Here is a 15,073-nt window from a genome sequence, read left to right on the forward strand (position 1 = left end):
GCTTCCAATAGAGAATATAAATTTGATAATTTGCACTATCAGCATCTCCCCTGATATTCCTCTATGTTCAGCCTGCTCACCAATTCCCTCCATATTCTTCAATATGGCAATCATAAGACTTAAGTGAAATAAAAAAACCCCAAACACAAAACAACACACTTCCTTCATGAAGAAAAACTCAGGCACCTATGCCTTGGACTTAAAAAATAAAATGCATGACCAATAACCTCCACAAAGAAGGTCTGTTCTTAAAATGTCCACATGTACACAATGTTATGGAAGATTATTTTATTGAATCTGATGTTGAAATTACAGATAAACAAAATGGTGATTACTTCATTAGACACAGTCATTTTCACAATGAGAGATTGTTTTTGAAGGTAAAGATAACTTGATCGAATCAGTGAACAAAATACATCTATTTTGTAACACAATGTGTACTAAGTTTCAATTAATCATAACAGAAAGAAAAAGTAAAATAATAAATGGCCTTCTTAATTTTTTAATGGCTTAAACTCTGCAAGAATCATTTACTAAGAAAAACTCATGACTGTTCTCATACTTGAGGGATCTTGGGTTGATAGCACTTCCCAAATTTTAGGAAGAGTAGGATTCACCACGTTTACATAAGAGTAAGAAGGCATATGACATATTTTACTTCTAACCTTTTTTTCTATTCTGCCAATGTAAATAATAAGAAAAAGTGACAGTTGTAATATCTTTCATATTTTAGGGTCATTCATTGAAGATATGGGCCACCATCTCCTATGCCATTCTTAGGAGTTCTTCTCAGAAATCTTGATTGTGACTGTCTTGACTTCAGTGTATTCATGGAGACCATACTCTCCCCTGGAGGGAAAAAATTCAAAATTGCATTCACTGCTATCCATATACTATAGTCAATGACTCAGTATGAATTTGGCTTTCTTCATTAGAACAGATATAAGACAGAGTAGCGTAGTGGCTAGAAAGAAAGTCTTGGAGTCAGTGAGGCCAGGGTTCAAGTCCTTCCTCTGATTCATGCTAGCTATGGGACCACAGGTAAGGCATTTAATGTCTAAGGGCCTCAAATCTCAAAGAATATCCATTAAGGATGAGTTCTTGATCTGTATCAGTAGAAGATATTTCTACATGCGTAATTTTCCATGTTCACAAAATCCCATTTATGGACCATTCAAAAAACTTTAGGATTAATGCCCTCAGAAACATTTTATCTTCTGAGAAGCATCAAGAACAGAAACAATAACTCTTAGAGGCACCTTATGTATTGATGATTCTTCTCCTATAAAATAACATAAAAAAATTATGGCCTTTTGGATGCCCAGCTACATTGTTTTAGAAATTGGAAGTTTTAACATAGTTATATTGGAAGTTATAACACAGGGAGAGTAAATATTCCTTTCTTTCCAAATTGGCACTTGATGAAAAATCCTCACCACCCTTCCCTAGTTACGTCTCTACATGAGTGGGATTCCAAAACACAAGTGACTAGTGTGCATATATTTTCTACGTGACCACTGAACAGGAGGAAGCTGATTCTTCACATTATTCATAATCATTTTACAGTGATTATTAAAATATTATTGAATTATCATGAGATTAAAGGTGTCCATTCAATAGACAGATCTACCTTTGAGAATTCTAATACTCTTTCAAATAAACACCACCAAATAGATACAGCAAAACAAGAAGAAAACAATACTTCTAAATAAGCAAATGTTATAAAAATAGTAGAGGAATTAAACATTCAAGCATTTATTACCAGTCAACTATATTCCATAGTATGCTTATTATGTTTGCTGGGGTGAAATGTGTGAAACCTTTGCTTAAAACTGAGAAGCTAATGTAGCCCCTATGTGTTTTAAAAATGGAAAAATTAATACATTTTTCTTATAATGATGAACTTATAAAGAAAACCAAGTTGTATAATTCTTTAAATGAATTCAAATATGGTTCTAGTTTAATTTTCATCTTTTGTCCAGCAACAATTCATTTCTATGTAAATGTAAGGATGTAGTATTATTTATTTGAATAATAATTTTTTTGTGTTCATCTGGGGAACCTAAGATTCAATGATCTATTTGGGCTTATAGGTTCCTAAGAGGAAGGAGGCCACTTGATAAAGAACTTTGAATTTATTCTTGAGCACATGGGAAACATCAACTGGTATCATGAAGACAAATCTTAAATAATGAGTATCAGAGATATGTCAAATAAAATGCCAAAAGGCCTCACGTACATTTCTCGTCCATTTCCAGACATCTTGAATCCCCCAAAAGGGGCTTGAACAGAAAACCCACCATAGCAGTTCACCCTGCAAAGACAAAGGCATTTTACATGAACATTTTGGTGTATGTCATTCTCCTTTTGTTTAGTGCCTACCATGGATGAGGTTCTTTGGATTTTATTTTTTGGAAAGGAAGGAAGGAAAGGAAATGAATAAGCCTTAATTAAGGGTATACTATGTGTCAGCACTGTGCTAAGTGCTTTACAAATATTGTCTCCTTTAACTTTTGGATCAGACCTGTAATTTCATTTGGATACAGAACTGCCAGTGGAAAATGTTTCCCTACCGAAGCAGATCTATATCTGCTCTGCAACTTACAGTCCTAAATTGCTCCAGGACACTTCATAGTCAAATTATTTGTCCAGAGCTATGGCCAGTATATGTCAGAGACAGGTCTTGAACCAAAATCGTCAAGATTTTGAGACTACATCTTTACCTAATAGAACAAACTACTTCTCTATAAGGTTTATCAGCCAGTAATTAATGCAACATTTTCTAGGTTTAAATGAACAAAAAAGTGAAAGCATTTAATTCTTTAGCTATTAACTCTAGAGTAATTTATACATTTACTTCAATAATTCAATGTGATTGTCATCTCATCAATGTGGGTACTCCCTTTATTGGAGAAGAACAGGTCCATCCACTTGTTTTGGAGCCTGTGTGACACTCAAGAAGATGAAAGAACTTGTATTTTTGTTGCATTTAATGAATTGCATCACAAGAGAGTCATACTATTTATAAGGTATGTTGTCAATACTTCAATAATATTAACTGATGTTATTAGTATAACAAGTAAAGGGAGTAGTTACCCATACCTAATATTTCATACCTCTTATATGGGCAGGTTGACATCTACTTACTCTGTGGATGATCTTATTCACTTCAACCTGCTCTCTCAGTGGAGGGTCTAAAGTTCCCACTGAAATGGACTTCCACAATGCAATTACATTAAAATTCTCTTGAGGTCCTAAGGTTAAGCATTTTGTGGGGGGATATATACTTAGTATATTTACCATGTTATCTCTTGAGTCCCCACTGATGCACTTCCATTTATGCAAATAAGCCACTCACAAAGATGACACTTTCAACACTTACAACAAAGCAAAAAAGGATAACAACAACATTGCAGGTATTGTTGTGTTAAAGCAAATGCTTGAACAATGCAACACATTACCGCCCATAAATAATGATCATAATAATAAGTAACATTTATGTAACACTCACTGTGCCAGGTATTATTCTAAGCACTTTATAACTATTATGTCATTTGATCAAATAACTTCATAATAACCTCAGAAGGAAGATGCTATTATTATGCCCATTTAATAGATGAGGCAAATAGAGGTTAAGTGACTTGCTCGGGGTCACACAGCCGGCAAATGAATGAGGCCACATTTGAACTCAGGTCTTTCTGGTTCCAAGCTCAGTGTTCTTTCCACCGAACTTCTTAGGACATAATCGCTCACTGTAGCACTTAGCATCTGTGGGGGAGGGTGGGCCTACACTTATGTAAACCTGTCAAGAGAGCATAGGAATCAGCAAAACTCATGCTCTTTAGGTACCTCATGATTCTGGGCTTCTAGACTTCAGTATCTTCTTTTTGTCTCAGCAACCACAGAGCAAAGTTCTTAGGACATATTTTTAAAGGTAAAAGCAGAAATGCTTTTTAAATGCTTAGAAATCCCTACAGAACAGATAATGGAACCACTGGAAAATTCTTAAGGTGAGAAAAATCTTTTTTGGTTTCAGGAATTCTTTAGGATAGTGCTTCTCAGACTCGAAGTTGGAACTCTCACTAAGAAGGAAGTCTATTTGGACTGCTTATGCCAATGCATCGCATCACACACACACACACACACACACACACACACACACACACATACACAAATGCAAACACACACATTATTAGGGCTAGCTATGATGGACAGTGTGGATAGGAGAAAGCATCAAAGGAATAGTTTGGATTAAGAAGGAGTAGTTAGACGAATGATTCCTTGTTGTAGCCTAAGGTAAGGCCAAAAATGACTCGAACGTAGGTACATCAAAATTGCAATGTGACCTCAAAGGCTTATATAACAGCTCATCTGACAACAGGCAAATCCTACAAGAAACAGGACAATTAGGTTAATTACAGAGGACTGCCACATCCCACTGAAGTGCTGATGTAGGAAAACAACTGAATTTAGAGTCATGAGACTTGGCGTCATATCCCAGTTTTGTGCTTTACTGTGTGACTTCAACATGCCACTTCACTTCTTTGAGACTCAGATTTCTGATCTATCAGATTCAAGGGGCTGGACTAAATGAACTCCATAAATAATATATCCCTAAATATAACCAAGAAAATAGGGTTCAGTTCTTGCCTCTCAACCATACTAGCCATGTGGCCCTGTGCAAATTATTAACCTCTCAATGCCACTGGCAACATTTGAAGATGCTTCTAAGGCAACTTTCCAAACTTCAGAGCAGGTGGTAATTGGCACTGACTGGGGAGTTTTCCTCATTGGGAGATTCCTGTACTAATGATATCACAGGTCTACTCCCCAAACAAATATATGTAACCTTAACATATAACACTGTGCCTTTCACATCAATTAATACAGTGCTAAGCATGTAGTAGGTACTAACAAATTCTTACTGATTAATTAATTTTTCCCTATTATCCTGGACCTAGTCATTTCACTAGTATAGTTTCCACTCTTAGTTGAAAATCCTTTCTGTTGATGGAGCAAGACAACTTATGTTTTAGCATTATCTTATGTTCCTGTAACACAAGGGGTTAAACGACTTGTCACACGGCTAGTGTTTGTCAGAGGAAGAGCATGAACATTAGTCTTCCTGACTCCAAGGCTGCTCCTCAGAAATTCATTGGATATATGACCCTGACAAAGTGTAATGTTAAATGGAATAGGAAAATCTTCCCTTTCCATTAATAGGCCTTAGTAACCTGCTTTAAGCTCTGGCCCAGCTCACAGCTGTGATACAGCCTGATGGAGCCTGAATCACATGGAGCCTGAGTCACATGAAGCCCATTGTGGGAGGAGCTTGCCCAAGGGAAAAAAAAAGCAGGAAGTAAGAGCCAAGCAGAGGTGAGGGAGAGAAGGTAGCATGACTGGGTAAAGGGAGGAATTTTCCTGGAGGAGCTTGTTTGTGGGGAGGCCTAACAGAAAAAAGGAGAGATGTCAGTGCTTCCTGGATTGGTGATATGTACAAACTTTTTTTGTTGCCATGATAAACTTTGTCTGGTGTCTGAATAAAGATTTTGGTTTTGTCTTGGAGGAAGAGAGTTTATTAAAGTTTGTGAATCTACCTGGGAAATACACATGCATATTCATAGCAGCTGCTATGGGTATCACATTGGCATTACATTTGGTGACGAGGATAAGATCACAAAATATAAAACCTCTACTTGGAGAGAGGAAGGCTTTGTGGAAGGAAATAGGTATTCTGGGATGGAAAGATTTACCTTATTCCTCCCTGGTGAAAGAATGAGCTAAAAGCACCGGGCTTTGTGAAAACTGGGAAGTGAGGCTACACAAGGGAGAACCCATAGATTTAGAAAGATATTTGCAAGGAATACCAATAGAACTGGGGAAAAATGGCAGGGGTATGTAGGAGAGGATGGGCATTGTTAACAAGTTATCATTTTATATGTAAAAGTAGAGAAAAATTGCTAGAGGAAATGGTTCAGGTGGAAAAGGAGTTAGTTGATTTGCATAGAAGCTTTCTATGGTATAGTGTTAGAACTTTCCTTTAGCAGAGGAAGCTAGAAAGTATCAGGTAGTAGCAGAAAATATAGGTGTGAGTTTAGCTAGGAAAAAGAAGAGAAAATTTAACAAGAAGAAGCTGCATGTAACCCTTGCACATGTGGGTCCTGATTAGGAACCAGACACCTGGGAGGAAGACATAGGGGAGGAAGGTGAAGCAAATTCAGAAGAGGAGGCTGCTAGAAATGTGGACACTCATCCAATGCTATGAAGGAAGCAAGAGAACCAGGTAGGCCACACAGTGTTTAAGGAAGTAACTAACTGAGGATTTTATTCAGCAGGACGTTATAGATATATTAAGTCGATTCACCTGCCCCACCCCCCAAGAAAAAAAATTTGAGAATCACTAGTATCTTGGATGGTGAGAATCAGTGATGAAGGGGCTGGAGAAGTATGAATAGATAACATAGATTGTTTGAAGTTCATAGGTATTAGTCGGAATCCCTTGATACAACAACCTTTTAGAGATTACCATATTCAAAGTGGTAACAATTGGACTAATTTGTTAGATTTAGCTGCCAATGGATGTAATAAACAGTATTCCACTGACTCTATGTGGCCTAGTGGAGATAGACCCTGGTATTTGCTTAGAGACTGTATGAGAAAGTTAAAGGAAGAGGTAACGAAAACTGCAATAATGGTCTGAGAAGCTGACACGTATCACAGCACTCCCTTAACAATTCCTCATATAAATACAATAACGAAGACTGCTCCTCCCACCTATAAACACATAATTCTGACTCTACTAATTGGGGAAATAGGGCACCCTCTTTCAGAGGTGCTGGATAAGATTTCACAGTTACCTAACTTAGGGGAATGGGGAAAAGATAAATTTCCTCAAGGGAGAAGACCAAATAGACAGCAGATTCAAAGTCAGAATAGATTAACAAGGAGAGAATCGTTTACTACTTTATTGAGAGCAGGGATAGATTACGGAAGAACAGATGGTAATCCAACTAATGAACTATGCAAGATATACTGGGGAAAGGGACTTAATATTAGACAAAATAGGTAAGTAAGAACTGCCCCTACAGATCCTCCTGAACCATTGTATCCAAGTTTATCATAGCTGGAGGGAAGATAGGAAATTGGTCAAGCCCCAGCTTAGATTAAAGAAGTATATAGACAGGCTTACAGATCCCATATCAGTTTAACCATATATTGGAAAAATGGATCAACCACTGAACTAGGGCATTAATCAATACAGGGGCAGAGGCTTCTCTGATATATGGACAAACATTGATAAATTTAAGCATGGAACCCCTGTTACCATCACAGGACTGGGATGGCCTGAAATACCAGCCAGACAAATTAAACTAATGATGAAAATTGGGCAGTTACCTAAGAAAGAATATACAGTGGTTGTTGTACCTATTCCTGAATACATCGTTGGGATAGGTATATTGAAAGGTATGACTTTAAATTTGCCTGAGGGGAGATATAATTTGCAGTAAGGAAGATTGGAATTAATGCAGTTCTAGTGGGTAAAATAAAAATGGACTCAGTCACTTTACCTGAACCTTCTGAAGTAATTACTTTAAAGCAGTATTGCGTGCCAAGTGCACAAGATGAAATTACCAATACTATAAAGGAGTATGTTGAGGCAGGAGTGTTAGTCCCTACAACCACTCAATGGAATAATCCTGTCTGGCCAGTAAGAAAGTCAGATGGGACATGGAGAATGACAGTGGATTATAGACAATTGAATAAAGTGACTCCCCCCTTGCATGCTGCTGTTACAGATACTGTTATTAAAGATAGAAAAGATCTAGAAATATTACTGGACTTGGTATGCAGTTATTGATTTATCCAATGCTTTCTTTACTATCCCAATAAATTCTAAACAACAGAAACAGTGAGCTTTCACTTGGGAGGGCAGACAATATACTTTTACCCAATTGCCACGAGGATATGTGCATAGCCCTACTATTTTTCATTGGATTGTGGTGGAGCATTTGGATGAATTAGAACTTCCTGGTATATAGCTTACCCACTACATAGATGATATTATGATACAGGGAAAAATGTAAAAGACCTGGAGAAGAGCTTGATGCTTTTAATTGAGCATACGAAAAGCAAAGCATGGGAAGTAAATCCAGCAAAGGTTCAAGGACCAGCTCAAACAGTGAAATTCTTAGGCATACAATGAAATAAGGGACTGTGAAAGATTCTCCCACAAGCCTGACAAAAGATTCAGGATTTTCTTATCCTTACTAAAAAGAAAATGATCCAAAAGTTTATAGGATTATTTGGATATTAGACTCATCACATACCACATTTAGGGCAGATTTTGAAACCCTTATATAAGGTTACTAGGAAGAAATATGAATTTCATTGGGGATTTGAGCAGAGTAAAGCTTTTGAAGAAGCCAAGGCTGCTTTACAGTTACCCCTAGATTTATGGCCTATACAAAGTGGCCTGGTAGAATTACACGTGATTGTACAGGATGAATATGCAAACTGGAGTTTATGGCAAAAAAAAAACAGCTGAAATGTACCCTTAGAATTTTGATTTAGGAAACTCCCTTCATCTAGAGTTCAATATAACCCTTTTGAAAAGCAATTGTTACTGCATACTGGGCCTTGCTAGAGACTGAACAATTGACTCTGGGACATGAAGGAATAATAAGGCCTGGAATCCCAATTATGACCTGGGTAATGAGTACCCCAGTTTCCCACAGAATTGGACATGCATGAGAGGCTAGCATAATTAAATGGAAGTGGTACATTCAAAACAGATCTAAAACAGGTAAAAGTGAAGTTTCTGCTTTACATGTATCTATATTGAGCACAGATACTGAGGGAAATGATACACTCCCTGAACCAAAGCAACAGTTGGTACAGTCCTTGGTAAAATAGAATGAGGGATATGATGGATTAACTAAAGAACAAAAGAAACATGCATGGTTTACTGATGGGACAGCAAAATATTTAGGCCATAAAAGACATTGGAAAGCAGTAGCCTATAATCCTATAAACCATGTACTAGGTGGACTTTGGAAAGTACTGGGAAAGGTGGAAGTAATCAGGATGCTGAACTTGTGGCAGTTCATCAATCTATTAAAACAGAACAAAGAAGATAATGTCATATATTTACTGATTCTTGGGCTGTACCTTAAGGGTTAGCTACATGGATGCCCATGTGGAAAAATCGAAATTGGGAAATTCATGGTAAATGAGTCTGTGGCAAAGAATTATGGGAAAATATGAGGCATGTCTTTGGTTACTGATTTATCAGTTTTTCATGTAGATGCTCATGTGGACCTCACCATGCCAGAACATGAGTACAATGCACATGCTGATCAACTAACAAAGATTGCCACTCAACATATTACCCTACTCTGAAACCAAATGATAATCTGATACTAGCAAAATGGGTCCATCAAATGGCCGGCCATTGAGGGGTCCAGGCAACACACCGGTGGGCACGAGACCAAGGTATTAGTATCTCACATTAATTGTTTAAAAAGGTAGCAGAAGAATGTCATATATGTCACCTGGAAAAGAAACGAACTGTTCCTCGGGTAGTAACTGGAGAGATAGCAAGGGGAAAATTCCTTGTCCAAATTTGGCAAATAGATTATGTTGGACCCCTACCCCAAGATAGAAGATGCAAATTGATATGTACTTGTGCTGACACCTATTCACATGTACTTGTGGTTTGTCCCTATAAGAATGGGACCCAGAAAAACACCTGTAGAACTCTAGACATCATAAGTCTATATTATGGACCCTCAATGCAGATTCAAAGTGACAATGGGTCCCATTTCAAAGGTAATGAAATGAAAAGATAGTGTATATTAAACAATATAGAAAGGACATATCATATTCCATATTATCTACAAGCATTTGGGTTAATTGAAAGAATGAATGGACTATTGAAATTACAGTTAAGGAAGTTAAGTTCTAATTATTCTTATCAACATTGGAAAGATTATTTGTCTACTGCTTTACATAATTTGAATAATAGCTCCTTGGGAGAAAGTACTGGCCAGAATGATAACCCCAAATCTGCAAATTGGAAAACAGCAAACACATAAGATCCCAAATATTGAGTATTGGACTATAAGGCAAGATGTCCCAGCAGAACACTTGGTCCAACAGTATATGATTTATATTGTTTGTAAGACTTTTTGTCGGTATAGGAAATAAATAAGGAAAACCGCTACTGGAATATGTATGAGAACCCCTAAAAATCATTTTGGACAGATATTACCTAAGTCAGTATTAGCAGCTGAAGGAATATATGTGTTGGCTGGAGTCATAGATTCTAGTTATCAAGGATAAATTATTGTGGTATTCCAAAATTTAGGTGAAGAACCTATACAGTTTTGTAAAAATGATAGAATTGTTGAAGTGATCATTATTCCTTGTGAAATAAGGCCCCTTGTGAAAACTGATCTTCTGAAATAACTATCAGAGAAACTGAAGTGTTTGGTTCTACTGATAGAATAAATAGGAGCTAAAGTATGGGTAAAACAAAAGCCATATGATGTTCCAAAGGCTGCTGAGATTATAGCACACAGAAAAGATAATATTGTAACTGTTGTTTATTCAGGAGAAGATGATTACCAAATTGTGCCCTTACCATGAATAAGCCTATGATAGTGGGTTCATGGACTCTAGAAGCACAGCTGATTCTGTATTTACCCTCCTTCTGGTTATTTACACATTCTGGAATACATTCTATACATTTATTCTCCTTATTTGTTTTTGGCCTTTGTTTAACATGTTTGCTAGATTTGTCTCCTACAGGCTTAGTGTCCTCCACTTGAAGATAACTGACTGCTTAAGGTAGATGTCACTCTCTGTCTGAGACTGTGAGGCATCATCCCTGGACCTAACATTGACCAAGCTCTGGACACTGGCTAAGGAACTGACCCTCCAATTGGTATCTCTTGAGGCAGGGACAGCTCTACATCCAATCCCAGCAGGAAGTAGTTATAGAAGACAAGACTTTTGCCACTCACCCCAGAGGATTTTCCGTCCTATTCGTTTGAGGGGGTAGTGACAGGGTGCTTGTGCTCAAACCCCCACCCTAAGATGTTGTTTTTTTGTGTTTATTTTCTGTTATCCCTTTTATATTGTTGTGGAAGTTATATTGATACAAGTTACTCCTAAAGTGTCATTGACCTATGTAATGGACATGAAAGATCCTGGGGCTGAATTAAATGATAATGGAATAGGAAGATCTTCCCTGTTCATTAATAGTCCTATGTGACCTGATTTGAGCTCTGGCCCAGTTCACATGAAGCCTGAGTCATGTGGAGCGCATTGTGGAAGTGAGAGGGAGGTAGAGCTGAGGCAGATAAGCTAGTGTGAGTGGGCAGAGGGAGGAATTTTCCTGGGGGACTTTGTTTGTGGAGAGGTCTAACAGAAAGAACACGGTAAGTCTGTCTTCCCTGGATTGGTGATGTGTACAAACTTTTTTGTTACCATGGTAAATTTTGCCTTCTGGTATCTGAATAAATATTTTGGTTTTGTCTTGGAGGAAGAGAGATTATTATATTTTGCCAATGTACCCTGGGAATATGTAGGAATATTCCTAGTAGCTGCTATGGCTATCACATTGACATTCCAAGTTACATAAATGTTCCATTTCCCCATCTTTAACATGGGGATAATTCTATAGCGTACTTCTCATTCTTGCTGTCAGGATAAAATGAGATGATATTTGTAGAGCGCTTTGCAATTTTAAATCTCTATATAAAATCTACCTATTATTACTATATATTATTATATATATTATTTATTATGGTATTTATATGAATAATGTTACATATTTTATATTAAATGTTTTGTGTAACTTATTTAGATATTATTTATAATATGTTTTTACTATGTTACATATTATTAAAATTTATTCTTCACATTAGTAGGAGTAATATTATTATTTACTAATACCACAATGCCTCTCAATTAGTTAATTTTAAACAACAAATTTCATTAAAATATCTTCAAGAAACAAACCATGGAGGATAGATAGACCTCAGTTAAACTACAATAACACTCATCTGTAAAATTATCAATAGCTTAGAAAAACAACCAGAGAAAATCTACATCTCAGTGTTCTACTTGGTTTGAAAGAAAAAAAATGTTTTTCAAATGTCCAAGGTTTTTTCTTAATGTGATTTGAGTTGTGATGTAATCTCCTAAAAGGTCACATCAACAAGTTATGACTTACCAGACTGTTCCAGCTTGAAGGGCAGAGGAAACTGTGATGGCTTTATCAAGGTCTTTGGTGAAAATGCCTGCTGCTAAGCCATAGTGGGTGTTGTTGGCCCTCTTGATTACTTCATCGATAGTTTTAAACTTCATGATTTGCTGGACTGGTCCAAAAATCTGCTCCATAGAAAGAAGGAGAGAAAGAAGTGGAGAGAATGAATGAAAGAGAGTAATAGAAGGTAAGGGGGAAAGCGCACAAATATGAATCAAGTTGACTGCTTTTTGTTGCTGTATGGACAGTTTGTTTTGGTTTGTTTGTTCATTTAGTTTGGGGTATGACTTGAAGCTTGACAAGTTTTTTAAGACTGGATGCTTTCCTAAAAGGAAAATAAAATCCCTTTGGAGAAAATTAGTCCCCATACTCATGTGTTAGAATTATATCTACAGCAAGTAATTTTTGTCAAATAGATTGTAAATTCCTCAATGTCAGAGACCGGTTTTAGATTTGTTTTTATATTATCAGTGACAAGCATAGTACCTTGCACACAGTAGACACTTAATACATGCTTGTTAAATGAATGTCTTAATAAAAAACAGGTCAGGAGGCACCATGGTATGGTGGAGAGAATGTCAGAATCAGAATCAGAGGACATGGGTTCTCATGTTGGCTCTGCTACTTACTACTTATCTGATACTGCCAAAATCACTTTGTCTTTTTTCAGTGTCAGTTTATTCATCTCTAAAATGAGGGGGGGTTAGAAAAGACAAACTTCAAGGTCCCTACAAAAGTTTAGATCTATTATTCTATACCTAAGATAAAGAACATTTATGTGAGGAATGAAATTTAAGGTGAGGATTTTTTTAAATCTTGCTAGTCCTACTTTTAACTTTTGATGAAAACTGTACAAATATAGAGCATCACAACAGACTTGGTGTGGTTTTAAGCAACTATCAAAGGTTAAACCTGCACTAAGACTTTGGGGATACCCTATAATAAGAAAAATCTACAGAAACCAACACTGACTTTTTGAAAGATGGTATTCATCAGGATGTGAACTATTTTAATGATAAATACGCTGTCCATAGCCAGGAGTCACTTGACTAATTTTGAACCTAGGATGGAGGAAACTATTTGGGTAAAACCAAGCAGTGACTCAAATGTTCAGTACTCAACTCCAAATCATCATCTCTTATGGTCCATAAATGAATGCATGATCCAATCAATAAGAATCATATCTTTTGCTTGTGATTAGAATGACTATGGACAAATCACATCACCTTTCTGGGTCTCCATTTTCTTCATCCTAAAATTAGGTGTTGTGACTAGATAATTTTTAATGCAGTTTCTAGCTTTTAATCCTACGATAACTATGATCCCAATCTAGCCAGGGTCTTTCCCCCATCCACTACTTGCAAATTTGAAGTTGGAAAAGAGGACAGAAAAGTCATATATTTAAATAGATTGAGTTTTTTTTAAATATAGATATCACATTAAGTTGTAGGAGCAAATGCAATCAGTAAATATTAATAGTTCAAAAATGCTTTAGGACTTCTAAACGGTTGCAGAAATTATTCTAGGCTGTTTCTTAAAACTAAAAAGTCATTTGTTCTGGCAATGGACAAAATAAATATCTTAGTATTTGTAATGAGCTTCAGATTTTTCAGCAGGAAATTGGGAAAGAATTTTTACAACCAATGTCTCTGATAAAGTCCTCATTTCTCAAATATATAGAGAGCTGAGTGAACTTTATAAGAATACAAGTCATTCTCCAATTGATAAATGGTCAAAGCATATCAACAAGCAATTTTCAGATGAAGAAATTAAAGCTATCTATAGTCATATGACAAAATGCTCTAAATCATTATTGATTAGAGAAATGCAAATCAAAACAACTCTTAGGTACCATACCACACCTATCAGTTTGGCTAACATGACAACACAGAAAAAATTATAAGTGCCGGAGATGTGGGAAAATTAGAACACCAATTCATTGTTGGTAGAGTTGTAAACTGATCTAATCATTCTGGAGAGCAATTTGGAACTATGTCCACAGGGCTATAAAAATGTGCATAAACTTTGGCCTAGGAATTCCACTTCTAGGGCTGTATCTCAAAGAGATCATAAACATGGGAAAAATATACACTGGTACAAAAATATTTATAGCAGTTTTTTGTGGTGGCCAAGAACTGGAAATGGAGGGGATGCCCATCAATTGGGGAATGGCTGAACAAGATGTGGTATGTGAATGTAGTGGAATACTATTGTGCCAAATGCAGATCGAAGCATACTATTTGCTCTCTGTGTTTTGATTTGTTTTTTCTTTCTCATGGTTCCTCTCATTCATTCTAATTCTTCTATACAACAAGACTAATGTGAAAATATGTTTAATAAAAATGTATATAGAGAGCCTATATTGGGTTGAATGCCATCTTGGAGAGGGAGGTACAGAAAATTTAAAACTTATGGAAGTGAATGTTGAAAACTAAAAATAAATAAATTAACTTATTAAATAAAGAAATAAGTCTTTCTAACCAGGAGACTAACACTTATCAATAATATCATGATGTCTCTGTGTGAGTAAGGATAATGAGATCAGAGATTCTAGCACTCTCTGAAAAGTTAAACAGGCTTTAGTAAGATTGCTGTGTGACCCTGGGAAAGTCAATTAACTCTGCTTTCCTCAGTTCCCTCTTCTATGAAATGAGCTGGGGAAGGAAACAGCAAAATACTTCAGTATCTTTGTCACAAAAAATCCAAATGGGGCCATGAAATATTGGACATGATGGAAATGACTGAATAACCACCACCACCACAACAAATGAGGACAGTACACATGGGTATGCTGGGAAATGT

General features: G+C 36.5%; 1 protein-coding gene across 1 annotated transcript in view; it reads right to left on the reverse strand.

Annotated features, from left to right (window-relative positions):
* Nucleotides 1-273: 273 nt before the first annotated feature.
* LOC118833612 (retinal dehydrogenase 1-like) overlaps nucleotides 274-15,073 on the reverse strand; it is a 48,562-nt gene continuing 33,762 nt past the window's right edge. Inside the window, exons 11-13 of the mRNA XM_036740989.1 lie at nucleotides 12,239-12,396; nucleotides 2,240-2,314; nucleotides 274-849 (exon numbers count right to left, since the gene is read on the reverse strand). Coding sequence (XP_036596884.1) covers nucleotides 777-849; nucleotides 2,240-2,314; nucleotides 12,239-12,396 — 306 coding nt within the window. The 3' untranslated portion in view covers nucleotides 274-776. The remainder of the gene's footprint in view (nucleotides 850-2,239; nucleotides 2,315-12,238; nucleotides 12,397-15,073) is intronic.

Source organism: Trichosurus vulpecula, chromosome 1 (assembly GCF_011100635.1).
Source record: "Trichosurus vulpecula isolate mTriVul1 chromosome 1, mTriVul1.pri, whole genome shotgun sequence".
NCBI lineage: Eukaryota > Metazoa > Chordata > Mammalia > Diprotodontia > Phalangeridae > Trichosurus > Trichosurus vulpecula.